This window comes from Ostrea edulis, chromosome 6 (genome assembly GCF_947568905.1).
Source record: "Ostrea edulis chromosome 6, xbOstEdul1.1, whole genome shotgun sequence".
NCBI classification, from domain to species: Eukaryota; Metazoa; Mollusca; class Bivalvia; order Ostreida; family Ostreidae; genus Ostrea; species Ostrea edulis.
Genome location: NC_079169.1, coordinates 47,668,698 through 47,688,967, shown reverse-complemented (window position 1 = coordinate 47,688,967; position 20,270 = coordinate 47,668,698). Strand labels below are relative to the sequence as shown.

At 34.8% G+C, this 20,270-nt stretch overlaps 2 protein-coding genes across 2 annotated transcripts in view; one reads left to right on the top strand and one right to left on the bottom strand.

Moving 5' to 3' along the window:
* The first annotated feature begins 1,189 nt into the window (after nt 1-1,189).
* LOC125683770 (uncharacterized) lies at nt 1,190-9,977 on the top strand. The gene is made up of 4 exons (XM_048925227.2): nt 1,190-1,278; nt 6,366-6,629; nt 6,779-6,961; nt 8,406-9,977. The coding sequence occupies exons 1-4, from the start codon at nt 1,236-1,238 to the stop codon at nt 8,690-8,692; spliced, it is 777 nt and encodes a 258-aa protein (XP_048781184.1). The 5' UTR covers nt 1,190-1,235; the 3' UTR covers nt 8,693-9,977.
* A 2,842-nt stretch (nt 9,978-12,819) lies between these two features.
* The window catches only part of LOC125683762 (pre-mRNA-processing factor 6-like), a 27,452-nt gene continuing 20,001 nt past the window's right edge, over nt 12,820-20,270 (bottom strand). Inside the window, exons 21-25 of the mRNA XM_048925213.2 lie at nt 19,219-19,352; nt 18,100-18,167; nt 15,625-15,763; nt 15,273-15,402; nt 12,820-13,486 (exon numbers count right to left, since the gene is read on the bottom strand). Of these exons, the coding sequence (XP_048781170.1) occupies nt 13,334-13,486; nt 15,273-15,402; nt 15,625-15,763; nt 18,100-18,167; nt 19,219-19,352 (624 nt within the window). The 3' untranslated portion in view covers nt 12,820-13,333. The remainder of the gene's footprint in view (nt 13,487-15,272; nt 15,403-15,624; nt 15,764-18,099; nt 18,168-19,218; nt 19,353-20,270) is intronic.

Below are 20,270 nucleotides of genomic sequence, written 5' to 3'. Positions count from 1 at the left end.
TTAGTGAGATAAAGATGGCAGAGTAGATGATGCCACATCCATTTATAGTGAATTAGATTTTTTTGTCAGAGTTATCTCCCATTGTAGAAATGTAGGGAAAAAATTAGATATTTTCAAATTTGTATGGTGACCTTACTTTTCTTCGCATATTTGAAAGACCATGGTAATAGGAATCTTTTCACCATGAGCTTTCTTTGCAAATATTCTAATTGACTTCATATGTCAGATATGTGTTTTTCTCATAGGAATTAATGTTAATCTCTATAACAGATATTTCTTATATGTCTTGTCAATTTTGAAAATTCTTTTGGTGAATCACTGTGCATGTTAATTATCTTTCATTTGATACCAAGTTTTGTATTACATAACAATTAATTATTGGGGGGAAATGGGGGTTTTATGGATCGGATACCTTAAAGTTAGATTGCCGCATGATGACGTCAGTTACATTCAAGTTTACATAGACCTGTCAAACTCCTGTCACAATTACCGTGGTTTATATAAATCTCAGATGAATGAAATGCGACTTTTAAGGCAAGCCGTTTTACTAACTATTAAAAAAAGATATATCTTTTTAAATTTGGGAGATATCTCTCTAATTCAAAGAGATACATCTTACTGTAAAAAGATATTTCTTAAAGTTAAGAGATGTCTCTCAAAATTGAGAGATACTTCTGAACTTTAAGAGATATCTATTTAAAGTAAGATATATCTCTTTGAATTAGAGAGATATCTCTCGTAGTTTGAGATATATCTCTTTCACTTAGAGATAAATTTCTTTAAGATAAAGAGATCTCTCTTTAAGTTAAAAAGATATCTCTTTCACTTTAAGAGATATCTTTAGACGATTTTGAATTAAAGATATCTCTTAAAATAGGAAAGATATCTCTTTCCGAGTTCAAGAGAGATATCTCTGTAATTGAAAGAGATTTCTCTCTCGATTTTTAGAATCATTCTTAAATGCATATAGAATGATCCCAATGGTTAGATGTATTAACATTTTAGTCAATTTTCTTATTTTCAAATGGGGAAAAAATTCTTCTGAGAAATGTCAATAAAATAAATTCGTAGATTTTTGTCGTTAGGATTTAATAATTGAATAACTCATGTGTTTGATGTTAACTTCACCAACTGCAAGCCGAGCCATGGAGCGATCAATGCCTCATGTAAAATATGAATTATAGAATTACACAAACTGACACGGTAATATCCCCGACAAGATTTGGAGTTTAACTATGAATCTCTGGAAATATTTATCATTCATACTGAAAGCATTTGGTAAGTATTAGTTAGATTGGCTAAAGTAACCAGCTACTGGTAAATGGCTGCTTATAAAAGATCTAAAAGTTGGCTACTAGTAGCCAGCTACTTGAAACTGGAAAAGTTAGCTACTAGTAGCCAGTTACATATATGTACTAGAGACCAGCGTTTTAAGTTGAGAATAACCATCTACTCCAAGGAATAAAGGCTGTAACTACTGTTGACCAGCTACAAGAACAAGTTTATATTGGGTTTGAAGATATATATGGCGAGGAGTCATTTTCATATCACGAAATGCTTTGAAATTCAGAACTTTTGTCAGTTATTTAACATTTACAGTGCGGCGGAATACGGGGGGGGGGGGGGGGGGGGGGGGGTGTCAACCTGAGTGTAAAACCTTTAAGTAGGTAGGTAAAGAAATATTCCATTTGGGGTAAAATATACATCAAGAGGACCGATTTTAATTATAGGTTTTTTGTGTGTGTTCACATTAACGAAATATTAATTCAAGGTTATATTTACATATATGAAGAGGAGTAATTCTAATATCTCAAATATGCCACCACTTCTCACATATCGTGCCTAGTGATATCAGCTATTTATAAATCTTGATTTAAAACCCAGTTACTTGTGCACCACCTTTTTGCTATATCTAGTGGGTTTTTGATTAATATCTGTCCATGTTTTATTGGTTGTTTTGTGTCATGTGACTAGTCAGCTTGTTTTAAACTAGTCACCATGTAGTTATTAGTCAATTTGTGGCAGCTAATTAATTGTTATGTAAGATTATATGCAGTTTTAGTTTCTAGTCATTTGTTTTAGATTTAATACATGCCAAATTCACACAATGGTATTCTTGTTTCTTATTTCTTTCAAATGTAATATACAACAAAAACAAGCTGCAAATTTCCAGATTTTTTAAAAACATTTTTTTCGAGGGCAAAATTGGGGATATAAATAATATGATATAAATCATATTAAAACCCAGTAACACTTTTCTTATAGCTGGCTATCAGTAATTACAGCCTTTATTCCTTGTAGTAGCTGGCTGTTAATAGCTAGTTTTTTCTCACTTTAAATAAATGTGATTACTAGATGAAAGGTGAAGATAACGAACAGTGATCAATCTCATAACTCCTATAAGCAATACAAAATAGATAGTTGGGCAAACACGGACCCCTAGTACGTACGTTGTTTTGGCAAAACAAGTATTACGTCATCTTTCTATTCAACTCTGATAAATATCGTTCTGAAATAGAACGTCTATAAACTTGTTTTGGCCACAGGTGTCAATCAAGTACAATGTATTACACGACTCCTCCCACAGGTGTCAATCAAGTATAATGTATTACACGACTCCCCCCACAGGTGTCAATCAAGTACAACGTATTAAACAGCTCCTCCCACATGTGTCAATCAAGTACAATGTATTACACGACTCCTCCCACAGGTGTCAATCAAGTATAATGTATTAAAAGACACCTCCCACAGGTGTCAATCAAGTACAACGTATTACACGACTCCTCCCACAGGTGTCAATCAAGTACAACGTATTACACGACTCCTCCCGCAGGTGTCAATCAAGTATAACGTATTACACGACTCCTACAGGTGTCAATCAAGTACAACGTATTACACGACACCTCCCACAGGTGTCAATCAAGTACAATGTATTACACAACTCCTCCCCCTTAAAAAGAATTTGAATGACTCAAAATTCAAAACTTGAATATACACATGTACTGCAGTAACTAGCCACAAGTCTGTCGTAAGAATAGTGGCGGAAACAGCAATGATAACAAAGTCAATTTTCAGTTCTCTCGTATCTGAAATAAGTATATCTAAAGAAACTGTTGAACTAGGAGTTGGTGTTTATGAATCTAATGACGTCAGTTTATAAATACGATATATCTGAAAACCGACAAGATGGCTTCGAAAGGTTTAACAAATGTACATACCCCTTTGAAAAGTTCCATTATATCTTTGTTCTATAAGTGAACATATACAACAGCAGATAGTGGATATGTTGTTTAATCAGGCACATGATTGTGGATATGTTGTTTAATCAGTCACATGATTGTGGATATGTTGTCTAATCAGTCACATGATTTTGGATATGTTGTTTAATCCGTCACATGATTGTGAATATGTTGTTTAATCAGTCACATGATAGTGGATATGTTGTTTAATCAGTCACATGATTGTGGATATGTTGTTTAATCAGTCACATGATAGTGGATATGTTGTTTAATCAGTCACATGATAGTGGATATGTTGTTTAATCAGTCACATGATAGTGGATATGTTGTTTAATCAGTCACATGATAGTGGATATGTTGTTTAATCAGTCACACGAGTCAGGTATTTTGAAACGACGGAATACAACAACCTCGGCCGCCCGAGAAAAACCGATGTCCGCGGTGATCGTAAGATATTTGGTGTGTTTTAAAAAGTGAACAGAAGACAAACTCTGGCGGACATTAACCATGATGTTACAAGAAAATTGCTATCTCTTCACGTACAGTAAGAAGACGTTTGAGATTTTTAACTACACACGCAGGAAAACAAGGAAGACACGGACAGATAGATCTATAAATCGCATTCGCCGTGTAAATATATTGTACAGAGGGAAATTAGTCTGGGAAGTGAATAATCAATCATTGGAAAAAGGAGATATTTAGTGATGAAACTCGGGTGGTAATTGACCAAAACAAACGCGTTTATGTATGGCGAAGACCAGAGACGAAGTGCGGCGGTCGGAATGTCTTGGCGTCCGTGGAAACGAGGGACCAATGGCGATATCAATTCCTAAAAGTGGATCAACCCTCTAACCATGCTGTAATGAAAATTCTTATCCACTGTCTCACTGTGGCTGAGATCTAATAATCTTAAAAATAAAAACTTTTCAGTGATTATAACATTTGATATTCCCAACATCGGGACAAAACTAAACGGAGAAAATCAAAATTGAGACGATTTCGCATCCTCTTTTTTTTCAATTTCTTTTTTGGTCCCTCAATGAAACCTAATACTCAGTTCACTTTCAACCAATTATATAACTTGCACTATGCTGTGTGAAATGAAAAAGTGGCTATACCTTTTTGAATTTATATCATAGTAACATCTGGCCCGATCAAAAGACGATTGATCAGGTATCAGTTTGTAAGTTCTACATTAGTAGCCGTTCCGTGGTTTTATTGATCAGGTATCGGTTTGTAAGTTCTATATTAGTAGCCGTTCCGTGGTTTTATTGATCAGGTATCGGTTTGTAAGTTCTATATTAGTAGCCGTTCCGTGGTTTTATTGATCAGGTATCGGTTTGTAAGTTCTATATTAGTAGCCGTTCCATGGTTTTATTGATCAGGTATCGGTTTGTAAGTTCTATATTAGTAGCCGTTCCGTGGTTTTATTGATCAGGTGTTGGTTTGTAAGTTCTACATTAGTAGCCGTTCCATGGTTTTATTAGGCATATCATAAAAAACTCGCGTCTCTGATCAGTTAATAATAAATAATAAAATGTTTATAAAGTTCCGACTATAGGGACTTCGGTCTAGCTGTATACAAAGATGGCCGACAAGGAATCTTTTTGCAGACTGAAGTATAGCCAGTTTTGATATCTTTTTGCAGGCTGTAGTATAGCCAGTTTTGATATCTTTCTGCAGGCTGTAGTATAGCCAGTTTTGATATCTTTTTGCAGGCTGTAGTATAGCCAGTTTTGATATCTTTTTGCAGGCTGTAGTATAGCCAGTTTTGATATCTTTTTGCATGCAGACTGTAGTATAGCCAGTTTTGATATCTTTTTGCAGGCTGTAGTATAGCCAGTTTTGATATTTGGAATCATTCAATTATATGATAAAACAATTAGTAGCATTCTTAGGTCAATACGATGCTTTTGGTAGTCTCAAGATACAATATTGTACTTCTCCGGTAGCTAAAGCACGATATTGATCTAAAAATGTCATGTCATTAATTGTATGTCTCGTTTAAAGTAAACAATTCGCAAATTCTACGAGTACGGTCGTTGTAATGATCTGACTAGTTTGCCATACAATGCAACCTATCATTGGGTCAAATGCTGCCTGACGTGTTTCATACCGATTGTTATGCCGTTCTTGGCACACTGATTTTGACTACGGATTACTCCGTTTACCTGGTCAAGACATAGGGCTCATAGCGGGTGTGACCGGTTGACAGGGGATGTTTTTCGTCCTATGCACCTGGTCCTACCTCTGTTATGTCCAGGGGTCCGTGTTTGCCCAGCTCTTTATTTTGTATTCCTTATAGGAGATATGAGATTGATCCCTGTTCGTTATCTTCATCTTTCATGATATTGAATTACCAGCTGTAGTCACATAGAATCAAGAAGGGGCCATTGGCCACTTTTTTGACAACATACATTTTCCGTTATTTTTACATGTGCATTTTATTATTTTCACGTACAAAAGAGAGAGAGAGAGAGGGGGGGGGGGGTTCTGAACTGTTTTTAAATCGAGTCAAGCTACTAACAAACAAGTTGATGGTACATGGGTTTCAATAGTCTCGATTAAAGTCAGCATTTCGCAAATTATATGGTCGCTATAACGATCTAGTTTGCCGATGCAACCTACCATTGGGTCAAATGCTGTCTGACGTGTTTCATACCAATTGTTAGACCGTTCTTGGCACACTGATTTTGACTGCGGATAGCTCCGTTTACCTGATCAGGATATAGGGCTCACGGAGGGTATGATCGGTCGACAGGGGATGCTTACTCCTCCTAGGCACCTGATCCCACCTCTGGTGTGTCCAGAGGTCCGTGTTTGCCCAACTCTCTATTTTGTATTGATTTTAGGAGTTGTGAGATTGATCATTGTTCGTTATCTTCAGCTTTCATTGAATACCTTAATACAAAAAATATATTAGACTAAATGATATAAGACAGTAAATCAACTAATTTTGCAATGCATACGAAAATAAGATTTATTCCTTCATAAAACTTTTATAATACAGTTTCAACACACAGTTCAATTATCACTTTAAAATTTGTTTAAATGATATGTTTAGGATTATGTGAGAAGCATTTTACACATTTTTATTAAATCATTTTCTCTTTCATTTTCATAAAGGAATAATACAATCCGCCGCACGAAGCATATACTTTAAAAAGCACACTCAATACCAAGACCTTCTGCCAATCTGGGATGTGATTTTAAAAGACGGAAGAATGAGTCTTATCACCTGTGGAAATATGTGCGCCTCAGACGAGTTCTGTCAAACTATTTTTTTCAAATCGTTAGAAGGGAAGTGTTTCTTGTACAACTATGCCATTTTGAAATACACTCCAAGTAAACCAGAGAGTGGCATCGAAATCTACGAAATTAAAATCACGTGTAAGTTACAAACTGTCAATAAAAACTGTTATACAATTTTCATCAACTACATGCAATAATCCGAGCAGCTGAAGGTAAAAGAATCGTTTTCTTTACCCTCTTTGATAAGAATGGTCTTTTAGACCGAATAAATGTTTCCTTTTTTTCAGCAATGGATGTTAATTCTGGTTTCATACTTAACCGGGCAGGCGGGATTTATGTATGGTCTTCTTGGACCGGAAACATCACATCCTTTTACGCAATGACATCATGTAAACAACGTGGCGGATCATTGATTTCATTAGACACGAATCAGAAAATAGAGTTCGTGACGAAGTATATACGCAATTCTTGTAAGTAAAAAATTGTACATGTGTATGGTTTGGTGTCTACTGAAGTAAGTTTATTACAACTGAACTTTTCTGATCAAATTTTGACTGGAATATATGTTGTCGTTAACTTCTCTTCTCCAGAACCACGGGGTCAATTTCAATCAAACTTGGTACAAATAATCCTTGGATAGAGGGGATCCTAGATTGTTCAAATGAAATTTCATCCTCCCTCTAAAGGGAAAAACGCAATAAGGAGCTAGGGGCCTTTAAAACTCTTCTCAGAACTACTGGGCCAGAAAAGTTGAAATTTAAAGGAAAGCTTCCTGGCATAGTGTAGGTTCAAGTTTGTTCAAATTATTGCCCTCGAGGATAGGGTGGGGCCACAATAGGGGATCAAAGTTTTACATGGGTTATATAACGAAACTCTTTAAATAATAGTTTTCTCAATAACAACAGGGTCATGAATAATAATATTGATATGAAAGCATTCCCAGGTAGTGCAAATTGAATTTTTTTCCCCAAATCATAACCCCTTGGGGTAGGATGGGGCCACAATAAGGAATCAATGTTTTATATGGGAATACATGTATATAGGAAAACATCTTTAAAAGTCTTATTAAGATATTAATCATATCAATATGCAAGCATTCCCAGGTAGTGCAAATTTAAGTGTGTTCAATTTAGGGGCTCCAGAGGTAGGGGTGAGGTCATAATAGGAAATCAAAGTTTGATATCTAAAGTCTGGGAAGGGTATTATTTTGGCTTGTCTGTCTGTAACTTGGACCTTGCTCATACTTTTAAATGGTGAGTGATGGACCTTTCTTTTGGTACCAGTTTTTTACCTACTTTTAAGAAAACCTAACCTATTGAATATATCTTGACCTATTTAATAATACAGTGCTTTCATATTACGATGTAGATTAAGGAAAGACCTTTCATTTGAAACTGTGTAGTTTGACTTAGTGACCTTTGGAGTTTAACCTACTTTTACGAAAGCCCACCCTATTAAATATCTGCTACACTGCATAGAACTTTTACATTTTGTGTATATACATTTCTAATGGCAAGGCCTTCATTTCATGCCATGATCTATGACCTTTTGGCCTAGACCTTCTCCAAATAAGCAAAGTTATATTGGTGGTGAGGCATTTCCATTTGTGTGAATTTAAATTCGGTTATATGACCCATTTGGGGCAAGGTTGGGGTCACAATATGGGGTCAAGAATTTCATAGGAATAAAGAATGCAATTTTTTTAAAAGCACAATAGCTGAACAATAGCCGGCTCAAGGTGACTCAAGTGAGCGATGTGACCCTTGGGTCTCTTGTTTTTATCTTGAGATATATATTGAATATATTTGTTTTTAGAGTGTTGTATACGCAAGAAATTCTAGAATATCAATCGTTCACACGTGTATCTTTATAATCACGTTGTACATTTATATGTAACGGTTTTTCCTTTCAAAGATAAATTTTCGGCGACAACTAGAAAGAATTTCCAGATAGGACTGAACAACACTCAAGGTCCAAAGAAGTACACCTGGAAGTGGACAAATGGCGCCGTCTTCTTCAATAATCTTTCTATGGCATTTGGGTTGAATAATTTCGATGACAATATGCGAATTTGTCCAGTTGGTCACTGTTGTGTAATGCAAGTGAAAAATAGCTCAGTGGGGGCATACGATAACTGCTGTCTTAAGGTTGCCTTTTACTATATATGTTCGAAAGATATCAGTGCACTGGCACAAATATAACATGTCGATTTCACAAAAATACTTTGGAAAAATGAAACATGTAAGCAAGAGTTATATTTAGAACTCGGTGCAAAATACTCTTTTTCTTCGTGCAGCCATCTACATGTAAATCGAGACAGCTGTAGTGTGGTCCCCTTCCCACAATTTCTGTCTCGATAAAATACTTTTACTTGTCCTTAAACATCAATACTTCATACTTAGGAGGACAATTACTAGTACAATATGGATGACAAACAAGATGGATGATATTAACAAGACATTTACACTGGACCTTGATATTGCCCGCATCATACTCTTGCACTTATTATTATTGCCCCCTTAGAAGAAAATCAAACTTCGAAGGGAGACTTGGTAAAAAAAAAAAAAAAAGGGGGGGGGGAGAAAGCAATATATACCCATTAGTGTGAATTGTTTTTCTCATTCATATCCCATCACATTCTTCTTCATGTCAACATATATGTTGAATGACATTTATGTTGCATGTTAACATAATTATTGGGCATGTCGACATAACCTATAGAAAAATAATTTATATTTAGAGGCAGAAGTAGAAAGAGTGACGTAGTAACGAGTTGTGCTCAAATAGCATGCATTCAGCTTCCTGAAATGTCAATTTTTAACAGGACTTTATCCATTAATACATGTACTATAATTCATGTATTTGTAAATTACATTATGTATTAGTATTAACACTAATATATTAGTGCATGTACATTTTTTATGAGGTTTCTTGAAGTTTTTCTTGTAAAGTTTTTATTTCTCATTTTCATTCTGATCAGTAGTAGGCCTAACGTCTTCTTTCAGAGAATTCATGTTTCTGTATTAATACGGATGTAGAATGGGGTTTTCCCTTGTGTACATTTATCCATGACATGTACAGAGATAGTTTTCGTAAGTATATTGTTATATCATCGTGTTGATGAAATTATGACGATTTTGACTGGCTGATAAATTCGTTTGATTTCTCCATGAAAGAACTTATTCCCACTTCATGTTGTGTATTGATACCTTGGTTCGTATGAATTTGAAAAAAAAAAACATATGTTCAATTATTTAAACTCATGTGTTTTAAAAAATTTTAAATGATAATTAAATGATCAGAAATGAATCTTATTATTTTTTCTTGATGACGGCCCGGTATCATAGGAAAAATTGGACGGAAAACAAGTTTGGCCCCATCCTGGAGTCAGAAGCTGAGACTACTACCCCAGGGAATTTTACAATTATAGTAGATGCTTTACTGATCTACATGACTATGGAATTAGTTTTTCTTTCAGATGTGAGGTTAAAGAGAAGATTTTTGAAAATTGGTTAAATTTTCAATAGTTTTTGTCCCCAAGGTGCAGTTCTGAAGTTTACAATTTATGTCCAAAAGATGCTTCATGCCAAATTTGAAAAAAATTGGAAGGGTAGTTAAAATGTTCATTTGTTGACTTAAATGCATACAAGTCATTAGTGTTTGCATATTAAAATGATTTAGTGTGGACAGAGATGTGGCAACTCATGAAGCATTATGAAATTCCAGACAAATTTACAAACATCATCAGAAATACTTACAGAGGAATGCAGTACTTGCATAATACATGGACAATTAACTAACAGAACCCTTTGACATTTCTAAAGGGGTAAGATAAGAATGTCTATTTTCACCTTTGCTGTTCCTCTTAGCAGTGAATTGGATTATGAAAAAAGCCGTCATAAATAGAAGTAATAGAATCCAATGGATCTAATTTTTACAGCTTGATGACATGGATTTTGCAGATGACATCACAAAGCCATTGATCAGCAGATGCAAATGAAAATAATTGAGGTAGACAGGTGGCCATCAGAAACTGGGCTTAGGAACAACACAAAAGTGCTCCAGGCAAACACCATTTTACAATATAACCTAAAAATCAAACATAAAGACATTGAGGAAGTAACATCATTCCCTTATCTAGACAGCAAAGGAAACAGAATAGGAGGGATCGACATCGACATAAAATCAGGATAGGAAAAGAGAGCAGCATTTGATAAGATGAACAATATATGGAAAGCAAACAACATCAGACTGAGAACAAACATCTAAACTATATTGCTCAGAAACCTGGAGAACAACCAAAGGACTCATAAAAAATTTACAAGTCTTCATTAACAGCTGCCTAAGGCATATTTCAAATATCAGATGGCCTGACAAAATTCGAAATGAAACATTATGGGAAAGAACAAAATAAATCGTAATGGAAAACGAAATACGAAAAAGGAGATGGTGATGGATTGGCCGCACATTACAAAAGCTGAGAACTTCCCATCACTTGGCAGACACTCCTGTGGTACCTACAGGAAAAACAACCAAAGGAAGGCCCAAGATCACCTAGTGAAGGACTGTTGTGGCAGAGATGGAGAATATCAGTGGCACCAACTGGAAAGGATGGCACATGACAGTGGGAGGTGAAAAGGTGTTGTCGATGGCCTATGCTCCTCACTAGAGTTAAAGCATATGCAAGTAATCAAGCATGGTTCTGCAACCCTTGAAAATTCAAAATTTTCCTATATACATAAATTATGATCTGATCAAATATGAATCTGCACTACATTGCAATGCTAGCACATTATTATGACTAATGTCCATTGCTTCTTGATAATTTCTTTATATTTAGTCCCATATAAAATTGTAATCCCTCTTGTGGCCCTAACCTACCTCCCAGAACCAACTTGAATCTGAACTACCTGAGGATGATTGCATATTGATATGACAAACCAAGGCCCTGCTGTTCTTAATAGGAAATAGAAAACATTTTCCATATACATGTAAAATTATTTTCCCCTACTGTAGCTCCACCCTACTCTCCAGGGCCATGATTTGAATACTATAAACATGGAAATTTACATAGAGGGGGGGATTAACACTAAATACACAATTACAAGACTTCCGTGTAAATAACTCCCACTGTGACTCATACTAATCCCATAGTCATGCAATTTATTAGTGATACTGACATCCATAATTAAATCAAACACCTATGGTTTAGATAAGAAATACACACAATTAACAACACAAAGGCATATCTTCATTTACAGTATACCAGAATATGCATTACCTGAGAATGCTTGCCTACCAACACAGCCTAGCAGTTTGTGAAAAGATTTTTCACTTACACTTTGACCCCTGGGATGCAGTGACCGTAGCTGCAATAATGTAGCCCTCTCTGATTTTTTTTTTTTTTATTTTATCCCGAAAACGTCAAAATAAAAAAAATTGGATAGGGCTACATTATTGCAGCTACAGTGACCGCAATGGGGGGAAAAAAAGCTTCTATACAAATAGGTTTCGATAAAACCATTTTTGACCTACATGTATGGTAGAATATATTGGTTATATTCAGTAATGTCTCCTCGACAGCCTAATGGATTTATAGTGATTTGGTCTTTGCATTTATAAGCAAATTTTCTTCAAAATTCTCAATTGCATTTTATTACAGGATTAAAGAGTAAATGTAGATATATCTGGATATGTGTTGCATTGAGTACCTACTACAATATTATAGTATAATGTTTCTGTGCAGTAATTATCAATAATAAAAGTTTGACTTTGGTACTGAATGCAACATGCAGTGAAACAGGTCAAACAATATAATCCTCCCATATTTTCTCCAAAACTCAATCAGTTCAGGGTGCCATACTTCTATCATATATTGCAAAGTTATCTTAGTGTTCTATTAAAAACAAATACATAGCACAACACTGCAAATGTTGGAAATTATGAAAATATGGTTAAAATTATTTTCATTTTTATTTTTCGCAAAAAATATTCTTTAATATTGAAACCTCTTTTTATTTTGTCTGACCCAGTGACTCTTGAGAAGAACATCTTTAATAAATAATCCCACTCTATTTTTGGGGGCTTTTTCTTTATTATCTTCCCTTGGAAGGGGAGATATTTGAACAAACTTGAATTCCCTTTACACAAAAATACTCCCTGCTAAGTTTGGTTGAAATTAGTCCATTGGTTCTGGAGAAAAAGATGAAATTGAAAAATTTACAACACTGACGACAATGCCTCCGCCAACAGACAATGGAAAAATTTTGATCAGAAAAGCTACTTGAGCTTCTGGCTCAGGTGACCAAAAAAAAAAAAATCCAAGACATATATCTTACAAAATTTTCTCTATCAAAAACAATTTAAAAAGTGAAACACATGAAATAAAATTCATAACTCATACAGTTTATATATGTATATGTATATCAATTTAATGTTAGACAATGACAATCTTGATTTCTTCCTCCTACATTAGTTCTCAGTTACTACAGTGGATAACATTTTACACAAATCCATGAAACAATTCATGTACTAAATATTCACAAATTAATGTACCCATTACTTAATCTTCACAAATCCATGAAACATTTAATGTACTTCACTCATCTATAAACATTCACTACTTAATCTTCACAAATCTATGAAACATTTCATGTATTTCATCTTCCACACCAAAGATCACTGTTTTAAGAGAATTCAAAGTGAATAATAAAACGATGACTCTTCTCTTGTGGCACTGTGATCTGAACCTTTTCAAAACTTCTTAAAAGGATCACCATCAAAGGAGTTTTTATGTATATAAAAACAGAATATATACAACTGTCTTTCTGCTAAGAAATTCTTCACGTGGGTAGTGGTAGCAAGTTGGCCACTAGAGGTAGAATCTGTTCCGTCCTCAGCCTCCAGTTTTCAATGTCTTTTGATACTTGACACCAATACTCACCATGCTTTGGGTCTGCATTTATACAACGCTTTTTTATATCATTCTGTGAATCCTGCAACAAAAATTTAGTACCTCTTTGAAAACATTAAAAACTAAGAAGAATTTTTTTAGCGCACTAAAACTGATGTCTTCCCTTCCATTTTCCATAGTTTTTTTTAACCTTTTATAAGGATCATCTTTGAAGTGGAAAATTAAGAGCTATGGTCCATAACAGTGACCTATATGTATATGTGCTTCAACCAAAGAACAGTATTATGAACATTTTATAGTAAATTAAACTTATAAATATACAAAATAAAAAAAGAAGCCCCAAAAATTCAATTAGGTGACCTACATGTATACATAAAAGGGTGAAGCCTCCAAAATTCTAATATTTGACTTTTACAAAAAAAGGTCAAGGTCACCAAAAATGGCATATGACACAATGTCTTATCATGGTATACCCACATATCAAATATCAAAGGTTTATGTCAAAAGATAAAAAAAAATTATAGTCCAGAGAAATTCTTTTTAAAAAATTCAATTATTTGACCTTTACATAAGGGGTCAAGGTCATATGTCATTAAAAAAATGGTATGCAACACACTGTCTTATCATGGTATACCCACATAACAAATATCAAAGGCCTATGTCAAAAAAAGTTATGGTCCGGACAAACTTTGTATGAGAAATGGAAGAATTCACACTAAAACAATATCTCCCCCTTCTGGGAAGGGGAGACAATAACTACTGCACTGTCAGAATGCATAATTGATATGACACTGTCAGCTTCATAGCAAGGATTGAAGACTATTCTGCCATCACTTACGTTAACTGTGCCACCACAAAGCTGAGACAGTGTTGGTTCTAAACATTAAATAATTATTTAATATTTATGAAACAAAATCTAAATTATGTACATTGTCATATTCAGAAAAGAAGTCTTTCTATATAATTCTTTATAGCTAAACAATCAGTATATGTGGAAACTATTGACTTGTTATTACTTTTTTAACTGTTGACCACTACCAAAACGTAAGTCCTGAAACAGCTTTCATTCTTGATTTGTTTACAGATTACTGTGACATCATTATGACATTCTGTATGTTACAAAATATGCACCATTTGCTTGCACTTGAACGGAATTAAACGATTGATACTGATGGTTTACTGGATAAAGAGTAGTTCGAATATCTGTAAAATTTGATATTGCTGCTTTTGTGAGGTTATCTGGAAATGTCAGAGATTTAAAACTCAAGACGAGAGGTCCAAGGGCCACATCACTCACTTGAGCAACTGAATATTCCCACATAGAATATCAAATCTCTACAAGATACCATTATGATGGCAAGCATCACAACAAAAGTAAAAGTAGCACTAGTGCCAAGAGTTATGAAATCTAGAAAAAAAATGTCCTGTTCTGCATATCTAAGCTAAATTCTAATATTTAGCAACACTTATAAAACCAAATGTGAAGACAACATAGCTCGCCAGGAAGCATAACTCTAATTAACCCCATCCCCAATGGTTCAAAAGATATTGCTAAGGTTGAAAGTTTTTGAAAAGTGGGTTAAGTCCATGGTCAAAAGTGAATCAAGCCCTATCCCTCTATCCCTTATTATCTCCCTTAAGAAAGGATTTGAGTAAACATAAATTCCTTATTCCTTATACCCATGGATTCTTTGAGCCAGGTTTGGTTAAGATTATCTATTTACAGTGGCTTTCGAATAAGAAATTGAAAGAGTGAAACCTTTACAAATAGACAAGAGGCAAAGATTCTTTTCATCAGAGAAGCTCATTTGGGCTAGAATTTTTTTTAGAGAAATTTCATTCATTTCCTGACAATCCCAAACTGATACCTCATCTCCATGAGCCTGCTCAAATTTGTAGAAATATGCCCAGGCATCCCCGAGGTCAGGCTCTATCTTCACTGTACGATTGAACCACTCCCGTGCCTTCGATACTTTTCTCTCTGACCAGAATATGTATCTGAAGAAAGCAAAGTATACTTTTCACCTGCATCTAATCTAGATTTCAACAAAACACATGCTAATTTGTGAATTGGTGTAAATCTCTAATTTTGAAATATATGTTTCAACAGATTATCAGATATTGAATACGATTTTTGTGTAAGATATCTGGTATTCTTACTTCGATGCTGATTATCAGATATTGAATACGATTTTTGTGTGTAATATCTGGTATTCTTACTTCGATGCTGCGAGAAGCACATGTGGATCATGTTCACACTTGCGCAGGGCGTCCACTGACTTGGTTTTCCTTTGAGGCCTTGGCTCCATGGAAATGGATTCTGCCCATAAAATTCCAGAGTTTTGACACTCCTGTAAGGCTGCAAAACAGTGAGAATGCTTTGTAAAACTTCTCAGATACATACATAATAAATAAATAAACGTGAAATAAAAACTAGTTGTCCTCACTGGACTAATACCCCCTCCCCCCTCTCTTCTGGTCATTTTTTTAATACTCAGCTTGTAGTTTAAATGAGTCAGACATACCTCCAGGATGGTCTTTATTGTTACTACATGTAAGCACACTCTATAATCAGTCTGACGTCCAGGGATGTAAAGGATTTTTAAAGAAATACCACATTTACATTGAGAGGCATTAAGTTCCTCCTAGCACCAGAACCCTTGTCCAAGGGGTCATGAATTCCACAACTTTGGTAAAGGCTCTCCTTCTTATTATTATTGTGTTGGTACTTGATTTCGTTGAGTTAAGATGTTCAGAGAAATTCTACATTTTCACTATATGAACTATACAGCCCCTACCCTAGCACCAGAACACATGAACTTCACAAATTTGGTAAAGGTTTCTCGTTTCATCACACCTAAATACTTAATGTGGTTGGTTAATGTTCAGGCATTAAAAAGAAGTTTTTATTAGAAATAATGAATTTTACTATATAAACAATAAAACAGGCCCCTGACCCTAGGATCATGAAATTCACAATTTTGGTAGAGGCATTCTTCCTCAATATAACTATACATACAATTTGTCATCTCCGAGTAAAGAAGATTTTAAATACCACATAATTCTATTAAGGTTTTAACCTCATCCTTCAGACCCCTGGGATGCAGTGACCATGAAGTTCCTAATTTTAGTTCCCTCACCCCCCAGAGATGTCCCAAACCAAATTCCATGAAAAATGGCCATGTACTTTCATAGAAGAAGTTGACTATGTCCAGATGTTTTAAATGCTTAATAGACAATCAATCACAATGCACCACTTGACATATAAAGTAGGTTGAGGGTCAACACCATAATTACAAGTTCAAAGTTGTATCATGCCATGTATTTTGTTTCATTGAATAGATATATGAAAACCCTCTCCCCAATACCTCAAAAATTAGTTTTTACAATTTTTATCCTATTAACTGAAACACCACAGGTGTGGATCTGAAGACAGTCCACTTATATACAATGTACTAACTCATGGTTACTTTTCTACACTAAAGACAATTGGGCTACCACGACTTCAAATTCTATTTTTAGACCTGACTGGTTTACTATACATCAATAACAAAGTAAGAAACGGCCTAATTCTTATTGAATTCTTTATCTGCATTTCACTTCTGTCACAACTTAAGACAGATTTATCAATTTATTTTTCTAAAGTCCAATTCATATTCATTCAAGTAGTGGAGGCAAATAATAATTGAACTACAAAAAATGTGAAACTGTCTTGAAGACTGCATTAATTCACTCTATAGACAAATCAGTCTTAAAATATTCAGCTTACTATAGACTTGACAAATTTTCTATAATTTTTGTAAATCAGTCTACCACTAATTTCACATACTATGCTTATCAAAGTAACCTTGACATGATTAAAATATTCTTGGGCAAGGATTATGACAAACCTGCATAATAAAACTTTGTGTAACATGAATGTTTTTAAAGCTCTCTCCTACTCCACAAAAGACAGATATAATTTTTTTTCTCACTGTGACTTGACAATGTCCAAATGATACTGAGGTAAGATAACACATCCTAATGTCATTTACTCATGTGCAAGCATTTTATCTTCTCATGTTGCATGAGTCTTGATAGAATTGACAGTCAGACAAATGGACAACGAGTGTGTATAATATAGAGTGTGTATAACATAGAGTATGTATAACATAGAGTTTGTATAACATAGAGTTGAAAGGAAAACTGAGTAAAATACACTGCTTATCTTGCAGCATCACAAAATTTTCAGGTGAAGGCTGAAAGTAGTGATTCAAGTCGAGGTCTTAAAGCAGTGATTCAAGTCGAGGTCTGTAAGCAGTGATTCAAGTCGAGGTCTTAAAAGCAGTGATTCAAGTCGAGGTCTGAAAGCAGTGATTCAAGTCGAGGTCTGAAAGCAGTGATTCAAGTCGAGGTCTGAAAGCAGTGATTCAAGTCGAGTACTGAAAGCAGTGATTCAAGTCGAGGTCTGTAAGTAGTGATTCAAGTCGAGGTCTGAAGCAGTGATTCAAGTCGAGGTCTGTAAGCAGTGATTCAAGTCGAGGTCTGAAAGCAGCGATTCAAGTCAAGGTCTGTAGGTAGTGATTCAAGTCAAAGTCTGAAAACCTCAAGTCGGGCTGGTATGCAGTTTCTTTTCACTGTATTGCTATTGAAAATTTTCAGCAACATATTTCTTATGTATTTCTATAGTTTCAAAGGTTTGATCTAAAGGTTTACCTCTTGCCATAAGAGTCTGTGCAATATTCTTCAATCCACCTCTGTTTTCTACACGAACAGCTTCAAGCCTGCAAATCAAATGAGGCAAATATAGTGGGATAATATAATCAGTAGTCTATCATACATATAGCAAGCTAACTTACAGGACTTACACAGACAAGGAATGGCAAGGATATTAAAGCCTTCCAAATTTCATTGCATAATTTTTTCATGAACAAAATTAAAAATTTTAAGCTTTTCACAATATTGTATGGACAAAATTTGTTAAAAATATGCATTATCTGTGAATTATAAAGCCCTAGTCTTCGAAGTGAATCTACTTTATTTGCACTTATCTTGAATTTGTTATATGACCTTAACTGAGGGTCACAAACCATACTTCACATGTATAATAGGGCACAGATGAAGCAGCAATAAGTTGATCTGATACAGGTCATGTATAATAGGGCACAGATAAAGCAGCAATATGCTGATCTGATACAGGTCATGTATAATAGGGCACAGATGAAGCAGTAATATGCTGATCTGATACAGGTCATGTATAATAGGGCACAGATGAAGCAGTAATACGCTGATCTGATACAGGTCATGTATAATAGGGCACAGATGAAGCAGCAAAACGCTGATCTGATACAGGCCATGGTACTTGTACATGTTACCATACTTTATCAGTAGTAAGAAGTGACATCATCTTTCTGTTGATAGACACTATGTAATAAGTACACATTAACTATTACACGTTTTATTTTCTTCCAATAGAGGCATTCCAAACAAACCCCACCACACAGATTCAATGGGAGAAACTAGCTTGACCCACAGCCAGATTCTCTCCTCTGTTGTTTTTGACAAAACATGGCATACACATGTATGTTTACTTTTATTCTTAAAATCAAACTTTTCCATTCCGACAAAATTTTCATACTTTTAGGTGTGTGTGTGTGGTAACTTTTAGGTGTGTGTTTGTGTGTGTGTGTGTGGGGGGGGGGGGGGGGGGGGGGGGGGGTGTTAGTTAGTTATACAATGCATTATTGTTAACCATTATGTGTATCTATATGTTTATCTTCAGATGAAATATTACTATGCACCAACAGATTGCCCCAGCCCCATGTAAACATTTACCATAATTCTGCACACTGTGGATTTTTTAATCTTGCTTTCTCCAGAATAGACCTGGCCTTTATCAGCTGACCCGACTTTTCCTCCAGGCGTGACACCAGTAACCACAGAGGAATTGCTTTAGGACACTTCTTTAACTGTAAGAGATCATACAAATAGACATATTGCTTTGGTTCATCACAAATATTGTTCAAATATGGAATTTTTCACTTAGAAAAAGAAATGTTTTAGAAACATAACTCACAAGCATCACAAAAGGACCTACTTTATAGCATTATTTGCCAAAGTTCAAGGTCCATAACTCTTTCAACAAGAGTCCCATATAAAACAGTGCACAATACATCCATAAGGAGGTTGTACAGGGTGTTTTTATTGTAAGATTTTTGTTTAGTGACATTGATTAGCAAACACGGCAAAAATGCCAGGAGTTGTAGAACTTTAGTTAAGGTGGTATCAGCCATCATCAAGCTGTCACATGATTCGATAAATGGGTTCATCTATAAATCTGTTGATAAGTTTTAATCTTGCAGAATTTGAAGTTTTTAATGTAACAATAAAAATTGTACTTTTGTATGAGTTTATGCAAAATCTATTACATCAGCTCAATATTATATGAATGTAATACTTTCCTTTTATCATGAATTTCTTGGGTTCTCATACCTCCTTAAACCTTCTTCAACAAGACATCCATATGTTGAGAATCAAAATCCTTGCAATACACACATCTTTCAAATGTTTAGGCCCTAGCTTTAAAACTGTGAAAGGAGTTAAACGGACAAACCATGCACTCACTTTATATTTCCTCAATACTGACCAAATTGAACTTGTAATTTTCTTAAAATTTAGCAAAATCCAATTCCTTGCCACATGCACACATTCAATACACATATAAACTGTTAAATAAGGTCCTCACATGTTAGATGGAAAAATCATCTTTCCTCTATGTAATATTTCCTCAGTTCAACAATGTGTAATTTTTCATAAGAATTGAAGAAAATCAAATTCCATGCCACATGCCCATCTTCAATACCCATACACTCTTAAATAAGAAGGAC